The sequence below is a fragment of the Lupinus angustifolius genome, chromosome LG09, assembly GCF_001865875.1.
Source record: "Lupinus angustifolius cultivar Tanjil chromosome LG09, LupAngTanjil_v1.0, whole genome shotgun sequence".
Classification (NCBI taxonomy): domain Eukaryota; kingdom Viridiplantae; phylum Streptophyta; class Magnoliopsida; order Fabales; family Fabaceae; genus Lupinus; species Lupinus angustifolius.
Window position 1 is genome coordinate 1,963,209 of NC_032017.1, and position 12,400 is coordinate 1,975,608.

At 35.5% G+C, this 12,400-nt stretch overlaps 1 protein-coding gene across 1 annotated transcript in view; it reads left to right on the forward strand.

The window, feature by feature from the left end:
- LOC109356549 (probable protein arginine N-methyltransferase 6) overlaps positions 1–9,570 on the forward strand; it is a 20,689-nt gene extending 11,119 nt beyond the window's left edge. The window contains exons 9-13 of the mRNA XM_019599923.1: positions 5,926–6,020; positions 7,578–7,662; positions 7,814–8,007; positions 9,012–9,130; positions 9,214–9,570. Of these exons, the coding sequence (XP_019455468.1) occupies positions 5,926–6,020; positions 7,578–7,662; positions 7,814–8,007; positions 9,012–9,130; positions 9,214–9,256 (536 nt within the window). The 3' untranslated portion in view covers positions 9,257–9,570. The remainder of the gene's footprint in view (positions 1–5,925; positions 6,021–7,577; positions 7,663–7,813; positions 8,008–9,011; positions 9,131–9,213) is intronic.

Here is a 12,400-nt window from a genome sequence, read left to right on the forward strand (position 1 = left end):
AATGACTAACTGAACTACTCTAATATTCCCTCCTAAATTTGGAGCCAACATGACCACGTTGAACAGTACACATATCAGTCACATGAAGCTTATCTCGGAGAAGAAGAAATCTTGAGGTAGAGAGAGGTTTAGTGAGAATATATGCAACTTGATGTTCGGAGGAAACATGTTCAACAAGTAATTGCTTGCTAATAACCCTTTCTCGAACCCAAAAAAGATCAAGCTCAATATGTTTGGTTCTGGAGTGAAGAACCGGATTTCTGGAGAGTAAGCCATTGCTCATATTATCACAATAGGCAACTGGAACAAAGGTTTTGAATTGTAATTCTTGAAGAAGACTTTGGATCCAGATCATCTCACTAGCAGCAAGAGTTAGACTGCGATATTCTGCTTCAGCTGTGAATCGAGCAACCCATTCTTGTTTCTTTGACCACCAAAACCAAATTAGGGCCAAGATAAACACTTGCCCCAGAAGTAGACTTGCAGTCATTAGGATCAGATGCCCAATCAACATCACAGTAGGTGTAGAGAGAGAAAGGATGATGAGGAGACGCCGATTTTAATAATAGACCATGAGTAATTGTGCCTTGCAGGTACCGTAAAACCCTTTTTAAAGCCTTCCAGTGTTCCTCTTGAGGTTGGGAAAGAAACTGACACACCTTACTGATACTGTAGGAAATTTCTGGTCGAGTAATAGTGATGTATTGTAAGGCCCCAGCAAGAGACCGGTACAATTTTGCATCCTCCAAGAAATTGCTCCCATGTTTAGTAAGCTTGCACCCTCCAACCATAGGAGTAGGAAGACTCTTCATATTATCCATATGAAATTTTTGTAACAAGTCTTTAATGTATTTGGACTGAGTAAGAAGAAGAGACCCATTCGGAAGTTTCTGAATTTCGATACCCAAAAAATAATCCAAAGAACCAAGATCTTTGAGAGCAAAGGCAAGGTTCATCTTTTCAATGAGTTGCTTAATCAAAACGGAAGAAGTTCTTGTGATTATGATGTCATCAACATAGCATAGGACAAACAATTTGTGTAGTAGTTAAGAGAAAAAGAGAGTGATCACATCTGTATTTTCGAAAACCAAAGGATAAGAGAGTTCGTGCCAGTTTATCAAACCAGGCCCCGAGAGCTTGTTTGAGACCATAGATAGCCTTGTTCAACTTGCAGACTGAAGTGTTGTCTGAGGACTTGAACCCCTCTGGTTGTTGCATGTAAACAACCTCCTCAAGAACTCCATTAAGGAAAGCATTATTGACATCAATTTGTTGAACATCTCATCCATAGGTAAGAGCTAAGGTTAACACAACCCTTACAGAGACTGGTCTTACAACGGGAGAGAATGTCTCATTGTAGTCAAAACCAGGTTTTTGATGAAACCCCTTAGCAACCAACCTTGCTTTGTATTTATTGATGGTGCCATCAGGATTTTCTTTTACCTTGAATACCCATCTGCACCCAATAGCTTCTCTATCCTCAGGTAAAGGAACCAAACTCCAAGTATCATTTCTCATCAAAGCATCAAATTCTGCTTCCATAGCATTTCTCCACTCAGGAAGGGACAAGACAATCTTTGCTGTCTTGGGTTCAGCATAGGCATTAAGAGCACTAGGAAAAGATTCAGTCCTAGAGTGAACAGTTTTTGACCTTGTAAGCATTGGGTGAGTATTAAGAGGCAACACCTGACCAGGACTAGTTACCAGCGAGGGTGGAGACACAGACGGGGATGGGGAAGAACTGAGAGACTGGTGAGAGGCGTCAGTAGAGGATGTAACAGGTTGGGAAGTAGTGGCCAAAGTAGAGGAAAAAGGTAAAGTATTTAGAGACGAGGGTTGAGACACCACTGAGAGAGGGATACACACACTACTACTAGGATGGTAGTCCGATGTGGGAATGGGAGAAACAGTGAAAGGAAACTTGCCCTCGTTGAAAATCACATCACGAGAAACATACATTCTACCCTTGAAGAAAGACATTTATACCCTTTATGATGTGAAGAATACCCTAGAAAAGTACACTTTTCATAGTGTAGCTTATGTTTTGTATAAGGTCGTAAACAAGGAAAACATGCACAACCAAAGATTTTAGGAATATGTAGTCAGGAGGGGATTTGTAAAGACAGGTATAAGGAACTTTACCCTTGATAGACTTACTGGGAATTCTATTTATGAGATAGACAGCAGTGTCAAGAGCATACTTCCAATACTGTAAAGGAAGAGAAGTTTGGGCAAGCAAAGTCAACCCCATTTCTACAATATGCCTATGTTTCCTTTCGACCACCCCATTTTGATGATGAGTGTGAGGACAAATGATTCTATGATGAATACCAAGAGTTTTCAAAATGGAAGAAAAAGGACGAAACTCCACACCCCAATCAGTTTGGACAGACTTTAAGACTCCCTTAAACTGTGAATCATAGTGTGGAATTGCTTAAAAATACTAAGGGCTTCAGACTTCTGTTTAAGAAGAAAAAACCAAGTGTATCTAGTGTAAGAATCAACAATGGACATATAGTATTTGAACCCCGAAACAGATGCAACCAGAGAAGGTCCCCAAAGATTTATAAACACCAACTCAAAAGGAGTGGAATAAACCGTGTGTGATGGACTTGAAGGTAAACAATGTGATTTACCTAAAGCACAATCACTACAAAAAACAATATTGTTTTTATTTATGAGGGGAAATTTACAGTGTTGTAAAATAGACTGCATAACTTCTTTATTTGGATGGCCTAACCGAGAATGCCACAACAAATACAAAGTGTCATCCCTAGAGTTTGTAGGAGAAACAAAAAAATTACATGACTGAATATTAGAACTATTACTGCTAGAAACCGAGGATGACAGTGAGACAGGTAGCTGGAGATCAGTGAAGACATATAACCCTTCAGGACCAAGAGTGCTCTCTAGAAGTAAGGTACCATCAACCTGAGATTTAACACAACAATAATGAGAATGAAATTCAAAATACACAGAGTTGTCCTTGGCAAATTGACTAACACTAACAAGGTTCTTGGTTTTAGAAGGAACCAGAAGTAAATTTTTAAGTGTAAGAACATGTGAGGGGTTGTGAGGTCATTGAAACTTTGTCGTACCAATACCTGTAATAGGTGCACTAGAACCATTACCCATAAAAATGTTGTCAGATCCGGATAGGCCAGTAGAGTGCATCAAATTCGACGAATCAGCAGTAATGTGATGTGTGGCTCCAGAATCAGGATACCATAACTGAGAATTGTAAGCTTGCAATATATTCGAAGGAAAAACAGCCTCTGCCTCATAATGAAAATTCTGAGGTTGTTGCTGTCTAGCATTAGAGAACTGATTCTTGAGAGATGAGCTAGCAACATTAACAAAAAACACCTCATTAGTGGGAGGATGAATCCTCTCCAGATAAGTTTCATGAGCCATTAGAAGAGACTCAAGTTGGATAAAAGAGCAAAACTCAGTTCTATTGTTGATCGTGGTGACAAAAGATTCATACTCGGAAGGAAGGGACTAAACGAACCTGTTCACGACCGGAAATTACCTCACCAACCGCATCAAGAGAGTGTATCAACGAGACCAAATTTGCCACGCATGTTTGAGCCCTAGAATCAAAAGTCTGAGTTCTTTTCTTAATGGTGCGAAGCTCAGAGATAAGAAGCTGGCTTCGAGCACGAATCAGGGAATCGAAGAAAGTATGAACTTCATCCCAAATCTGCCATGCGTGTTTGAGCCCTAGAACCCGTGACTGAACAGACTCAAAAAGTGATTGTAGCAACCACGAGACCAAATGCTAGTCTTGCTCCTCCCATTGCAGAAATTCTGGATTCAACCGTCGAAGCTCATGTTCATCTTCAGAAAGAAAAAGGAAGAAGAATCTGAGGATTTACAACAAATCTTTCAAGCCGATGCGAAGCGAGAACAACTTCAACCTGCTTCCATATGAAGTAATTTTTTTTTGAAAATTTAGCGGAAACATTGTGGGAGAAAGTTATCGTCGCCGGAGGAACCACCGTGGAAGGCTGAGGAGAGAGAGAAGTCGACGTTGATACTGGTGGAAAAGAATCCATGGAGCTTCATGATCTATAAGTTCATGATACCACGTTTGAATTTGATGATGTAGAGGTAGAAGAAGGAAGAAACCCGAGAGAAGCAATGAGTATCGTGCTTCAAGAGAGAGAAGAAGAAGGAGAAGGGAGAAGAGAGAGACAATATGAAATGAAATGTATTCAGTTTGTATTATTAATTGATAGTTATACAATAAGCCCAAGCTCTTTATTTATAAGAGCAGAAAATAAAGCTGTAATATATCTGGCCAGAAAGGGGGCCAGATACATTATAAACAAAAACTAGAAAATGGCCTAAATACATTAAGAGAAAATCAGTTACAAAAACAGTTACACTAAATCTCAACTATACTAAGACTTGGCTTTACCAAATTCAAACTTCAATTCATTTATGTACCTAAATATATGAAATATCAAAAGGATTCTATTGTTTGTCATAAATATTATTGAAGTTTGATGAAGGGTGTTGAGTGCTGGAGTGGATAGGGGATGGAGAGAGGGTTTGATAACGTGGAGAGAGAAAGGGATTTTGGATTTTTTAAATTTAGAGAATCTATTTTCTAAAATAGTCTTCTCATCAAACTTGTTCCAACAAAATATTAGGGTGTTTTTATCCAAATTTTTTGGTACACAATGCTAACATGTACCTAACAGGAAAAAGCACATTACTCATCTTAGCAAACCCCTTTAAATATATATGTCATGTTCTAAAATGGAGAATAGGATTCTAGACAAAAGAACAGGACTCAAATTATCTTAAATTCAAAATATATAACTGGCGTAGTGCTATTTCCGGATGAACTAGCCCTAGATTTGTCCCAGGTGCACTGGCCCCTGATTTGTCTCATGAAATCGCCTCGTCCCTATCCCCTATCCCAGAAGCAAATGTCATCCATGATTTCAATTTCAATTATTTTGGTGTAACAATTAAGAAGAAAAAACAATTCTATATTTTTATGTAACAAGCTTAAAGTTAGGTTGACGGGGAGTATTAGAAATGGTTAAAGCATCTCAAAATATCTTATAGAGAATATCTAGAGGCTACTTCAGTATAGAAAGATTATATTATATTATGATGATAATATCTTAGATTTGTTTAGAGTATTTTAAAAGATCTTTCATGTGTCTAGTATTAGTATAAATATGAGTTAGTATTATGTCTTTTGTATGACATCATGTCATCATTCACAATAGTATTGATACAATTTATGATTTTGTATATACCCTACTCTCCTTCTATACCTAAACCCTATAATTTCAATGCATCTTATCCTTCTTGCTCCATTCTTTGTCATTTCTCTCGTATCAATTTTTTTTCTTTTATCAGAATAAAAGATAACGGGTTTGATTACGGGAAGTTGCATGCAAAAGCACAACCTTCCTTTGTTTCATCATCCATGTAGCTCCTAGTAGACTACTTGACATTTGTTTCTAGATTGCTCAGGTTCTTGTAAATTATTTTAGAGGACTGTGGGCATAGTGGGGAGAGACGTGTATTGCTGTATTGTGCTTTGTTTGTCGTAATCTTGTTGTGCTTTTCAGTGGAGCATAATGCTAGAACTTTCTTGGGTAAATTTCTGGCATTTCTTCTTTTGGAGGATACTGTCGTATTCATCGTAAATTTATGGAGCTGAGCTGAACCAAAGACCTTAGCAAGCTGCAGGGCATACCCTTTTTGAGTAATAGTTTTTTGGCTACTTAAATGATAATGTTACATGCTAGAATTATCCAATGATGCATCTATCTTCAAGTATATTTAACTTTTGTTAATGTATTTTTACTATTAATGACTAAAAGAATCTGTAAATATTCTGTTTCCCTTAATCTATTACTTTCTTGACCCCCTTTTTATTTCTGCTTTCTGTTGCAGTGTCTCCGATGATCTCATTAGCAAAACAGTCTGCGTCAGAAGAACCTTCTGTGGAGACAATAACTGGCGAGAATATTTTGACATGGCCGCATGAGGTGAGTCCACTGTTGCTATTATTTCTGTGTAGTTTTTTTTACTTATCTTTGTAGCTTTCAGCAGCTGAAGTACGTGCTCCTCTAGCCTATACATATAAATATTTTTCTTGCCTGAGATGTGGTTTGAAATTCAATTCTGAAATAGGATGATACTGAAGGTTGGTAATTTCATATCTGTTATCTAATCCATGGTTTAACTCTAGGTTATATTATTAATACTATCCCACTCTTTGCTACATTGATTTTTTTATAAGAAGGATCTCTTATCAGCAACACTTTGTAATATTCTTGTCGATATTTATGAACTGGTCTCGTTCAGGTTTTGCTTTGTGGGAGAGTGAGTTGTCATCTTCATGTGGGATTGGGCTTGATAAATGCAACATTGTCCAAAAAGCCGTGGGCTTTAGTCATTTGGACTCGTGCACTCTAAGCTTTATACTTACTTTACTTTTCTCATTAATTTTTCCAACAATTCTCTTCATCGTAATGAATTTCAAATTTTCCCAAAAAAATCATTTTTTTTCCACTGCACAAGTTGAGTACTGGATAGATTGTAAAGGACTGTGCCCAAAATCTATCTGAATTTGCACTTTAGTGAGACCAACATGGATTAATAGTAATCTCTCTTTTGGGCTGAAAATAAATCATTAAATGAATCAGAGGTTTGGTAAGTTGCAAAGGCAATGCCTCATGGAAATTGCTGTTTGCAGTAGTTTGGTACTTATGGTTGTACGGAAATTCTGGAATCTTTAAGGATATTTCATAGCACTGCATATCATATGGGACAATAAAATGTTATTTTTTATCATTATGAAAAGTTCTTAGATATGCAGAAGTTGTTTCATTGATCTATATCTTTCACTTTCTATACTTTTTATTATCTTTTCTCTCCATTGTGGAAAAGAAAGATGAGATAGTGGGGCCATTCAGAATCCAGGGCATTCTTGGAGGTCTTGGGTTCGAGTTTCTAGAAATGCAGCTACGTTAAATATTTGGTAGGGAGAGCTTTGCCATGTATAGTGGTCCTATCCGGCTCGAATAAGATTACCTCCATGAAGGATAATTGTGTTAAACCCAAAAAATATTCAGGGCATCCCAAAAATTTTAGCAATGGCTCAGTGGTTCTTCTAGATGAACTATCAATGAAGTACCACCGGCAGGAATCAAACCAAGGCATTATTGTGGTTTTTTCCTTTGTTCATTTACTCTACTATTAAAGGGAGAAAAAATTGTGGTTTGACATTAATGTTAACATCATTTAGTAATGCTAACCCCACCTAGTTGGACTATAGTTTGGATATTGTATCAGTTAGTAATGGTGCTAGCTTTATGCCATTTATAACTTATTGTGAATTTGCTTATATATAAAAAAATACTATTTGATCAGAATGTCTGGTTTATATATTAGGTCTAGATTGTGGATATTTTTGTGCAATAATGCATTCTTTTGTTTGTATGTCTAGGTTTCCAAGTTTGTGACTATGCATGTTGTTTCGATTTTTCTTCATGCTAATATTCAGTATCATATTTAAAGAAATTGTTCTTTTACTATTACAGGTAAAATACATTGATTCTTATTCTATTACCATCCACGAGCTAGAAACTATAACATCAAGCTTTAAGTTCAATTCAATGATGCGGGGTAAGCAAATGTGTGCTCTTCCCTCTACCGATGTAGTGGTTTTTGAATCCTTTCCTTGCTGCTCTCGTCTAAGTTACTAACAAATTGTTCTGCATTTTTAGATATTGATGTATATTGATATTTATTGAACTCTTTTTCCTATTCTATACAGCACCACTACATGGTTTTGCATTTTGGTTTGATGTCGAATTTAACGGGCCTGCAATACAACCAATCAATTCTCATTCAACTTCATCTACTAACAATCATTTGGCGAATGGTAATCAGAGAAGAAAGAGGACAAATCCTAATGATGCACTGGTCCTGTCTACTGCACCTGAAAACCCTCCAACGCATTGGCAGCAGGTGCCTTATTTTTCTTCCTTCCAATTTCCGATTTCTATATGTTCTAGTTTCATTGTTGGGTGAAATGTACATTTTTTTCCTGTGCCATTGCTTTATCTTAAAAGGATATATGGAAACTAAATCGCACAAAATGTCTTCCACTTGGTTGATTTTTTGTATTCAGTTTTTTCTACAGTTGTATGTCATCTATATGTTTATGCCACACTAGTGCGGCAAGGCTCCTAGCAGTGTCGGGTGACACATTTTGTGGAGCAAAAATACATTGAAGTGCAGAGCACATTAAAATATACTAAATTATACTAAAGACTTGGCCATGTAGTCGACTCCATCTAGTGGGATAAAGGCCTGGTTATTGTTGTTGTACACACTATATGATAAAACGGTTAGAGTAGGTAGTGGAAAGTGCTTCACCCTCTTTTCCTGTTTATGCACTCCTAAATTATTCAAGTGCAGGGGCAGGTGGGGGTGTTCAAGTGAATTAAAACCATTTCCATATATAATAAAAAGGTACAACTGAAGTTGAAGGGGAAGTTTTACCTCATGGCTATAAGACCTGCAATGTTATATGAGATTGAATGTTAGGCGATAAAATTTCAACAACATAATAGACAACATGTAGCAGATATGAGAATGTTGCGTTGGATGAGTGAACACACTAGATAAGATAGTATTAGAAATGAATGTATTAGGGAGAAAGTTGTAGTAGCTCCTATCGTAGAAAAGATGATAGAATTGCGCCTTAGGTGATTTGAACATGTGTGGAGGAGACTGGTAGAAGCCCCCGTAACGATAGTAAATCAAACGGAGGGTAGAGGAAGAGGGAGATGAAGAAAAACCATAGGCGGAATGATTAAAAAGACTTAAAGAGATCATGGTTTGGTTTTTGTTTATGCTATGTTTATATTATTATGGATGTTTGACTCTGCTGAAATATCATGCTCAATAGTTACCTTCTCCTTTATGATATTATTTTGTTTTCCTGATCTTACCAATGTATTTTGCAGACATTGATTTACTTTTATGAGCCAATAGCACTGGAACAAGATCAACCGATTGAAGGTTCAATCACATTGTCACAAAACAAAGAAAACGCTCGATTTATTAACATTAACCTTGAATATTCGTGAGTGACAAATTTATTTCATCTCAATAGAGACATGTAGGATCATTTGTTGTGGATTTTTACATTGTTCCTTGTCATTGCAGTGTTGGTGGTCGATCCTACGTGAAACAATCTGTTATGAAATGATATTAGTTCTGTTTCAACACTTGCACAATGCTCTGGGGTTGCTACATATATAACTTTGCTGAGTTCATATCCCCATTAGAACTGTGATGATGCTTTGGTTCAGGAAAGCACTAATCTCAGGTTACTAGGTTAGAATGGATTGATTCAAGAACTTGTTAGTATATACAGTTAGGTCAACCAATTGAAATTTTCGTGTAATTTAATTTATATTCTAAAATATTATGTGTCAGTTGAATTTTCTTCATTTTTATGGCCTTTGGGCAATGTATCATTTGAATTTTCTTAGAGTTTTGTTGCAATATTTGTTGGTATAACCAAGGATATCCCATCATTCTATACAAAAGTAATCATTTTTGGGTGTATGAGTGCCCTTCCAACTAGGGGTGTTCAAGTCCAGACCGATCCAAAAATAAAACTGAAAATCAATCCAAAATAGACCGAAACTGCAAAAATCGAATGTGTTTGGATCGTATTGGACTTATTTTTTAAAGATCGATTGGTCCGATCTGGATTTTGGTTTCACCTCTTGCATCCAGACTAATCCAGACCGGACTGAATTATTATGTAAAGTTTAAGTGTGTAATAGTTTTAAGTTTCTTCCAAACTTAATTTTTAAGTCCCAACTCCAAAATTGTACCTATATTTTTTTGTTATATTCTATAACACATATACACCAAATGAAGAGGATTCAACAAATCTCACAACCAAATGAAGAGGATTCAATGTTGATTTTGATTATGTGCTTTCTTACCAATTTTATTGTTCTGAAAGTATTATTGTTGTTAATCATCAATAGAACAATCTAACTGTTAAAATTATGTTGTAAGTGCTCATATTGTTGTTATTGATATCTTGTTTTGTTCTCTTGTTATTGTTGATGTCTTGTTGTTGCCATTTTTTTATTTTATTATTATTGTCTTAATGTTTCTTACTATCTTATGATGTTGTTTACTTATACTATTATTGCACATATTGTAATGTTGAATAATATTTTTATTGTTGTTTTATGCTTAATATTTAGTCATTTTTATGAGTTTTGAATGTGCAATTTCAATATTTATAAAAAAACCGATTCGAAACCACATAATAATTGTATCAGATTGGATTAGACATCTAAATATAAACAGACTGGACCAGACAACATGTTAATTGCGTGTATGGATCATATCATTTTTTCCCTAAAAATTGATCCAAATGGACTGCGAACATCCCTACTCCCAAGAAACGAACATTTGACATTTGACATATATGATATTCAGTAGGGTCTTATACCACTAAATTAATGTCTTATTGGTAATTTTGTTGCAATATATTCAACTATTTTTGAACTATACATTCCTTTCTAATATATATTCAAAATTAATTAATTTATCCAAGAATTAAACATTTGACATTTTGACATTTGGGATCTAGTGGAGTTGTACACTACTAGGTCAATGTCTTGTCAGCAACTTTGTTGCAATATATTTAACTATATTTGAACTATACATTCCTTTCTAATTTATATTCAAAGTCACTTAATTTATAGCATTAGCCCTTAGAAAACAATAGTTTCTGATAATAGCTTTGAGGTGAGAAGGGTGGTAAGAGAGTGAAGAAGTGGTTGGTGAAGAGTGTAATAGTTTCTGATATTCCATTCGAAAGTTACTAATACAAGATTTTGTTATTCTAAATAGCCTCTTTCAATGGACAACATTTTGGATAGTGTATCAAGAAGTGTAGTAACACTTCTGAATAGCGTATTTGAGACTCTGTGAAAACTTTATGCACTATGTTGAGTGGAAAGAATAAGAATCTGTTGTTCCAAATTTTGTTTCATACCAATGACATTGAAATAAAAATAGTAAAAATAATGAATGTTTAACTTTTATAATTGACATTCCACTTGCATTAGTGCGAGATATAATTTGAGACATGGTTTGTGATAGCAAATCCTTGTTTGGGTGGAAGGGTTCTTTAGGTTGTGTTTGGGAGTTAGGAGAAAAAGAGGAGAGAGATCAAGGGCAAGAGTAGGGAGGAAGAAAATGAGAAAGGAAGGCAAATTAAACAAAACATCTCATTCATTTGGGAGGTCTCATTCACCCAAGTGTAACGATTTCTTCTTACCTCACTTGAAGAGATTGAGTTGGCAAAAAATTGTTTTACAACATTCAAAGAAAACTTTTTCTTTGGTTGAGCAATCTTTTGCCAACCATACCTTTCTACCACAAAAAGAAAACCTTCAAAGTCATCCTCACTCAAGTTGATGATTTTTTCTAAAGTGATGTCATTCTTGAGTGTGAATTCCTTGAATTTTTCTTTAGCATCTTTGGATACAAATTTGGAGTTCTTGTCTTCCTTTGTGATTTCCTTGCCTCTCCTTGATGAACTCCTAAAATTTTTAAGAGAAGTCCATATTGTGCAAAAAACTCCAAAAAAGTTAGGAAATAAAAATGTGCATGAGCATATATATATATATATAGATATTTCATGGATTAAGCCTCTTACACATTTTCTTGAAGAAGATTAAGTAAACAAAAATGAAGATTTACATAAAAAAATGTTTAAGAAGGAGAATACTTACATAATGAAGGTAAAAGAAAACTTTGAGAATTTGAGAGAAAATTTTTGTTTGAGGTGATTTTGAAAAATGCTTTGGTGCTTTGTAATTCAAGAATGAGTGTTTATATAGGGGAGGGGAGTCTTTGGTCAAGGATTTTCGGTCAAAAATCAAGAAAAAATCCTCTTTTGAGGGATTTTTTGGTTCCAAGGCACATGGCCTGGCAGACAGGCGCTGAGCGCATGGTCCCCCACACTGGGCAGTGGGTCAGTGGTCCAGGCTTGACCGAGTTATGAGCCTTGACAATGACTTTGATTATGTTTTGGGCCTTTTTTTTGAATTTTCAATTTTGTGGACTTGGCCCATTAACCCATTGTAAAAAAAATTTCTCTTGTTCTAAAAACAAATTGTTTTTCGAGTTTGATCCCTAGTTTTTTTTTCTTTTTAACAAAAGAGAAAGTAGTTAATACTCACAAAAAATAAAATTAAGACAAAATGTAGGAAAGAGAAATAACTTATTATATAACAAAATGTACTAGGTTGCCTCCCAGCAAGCGTTTCTTTAATGTAACTAGCTTGACATTGGTTACCAAAAAAAATTTGTT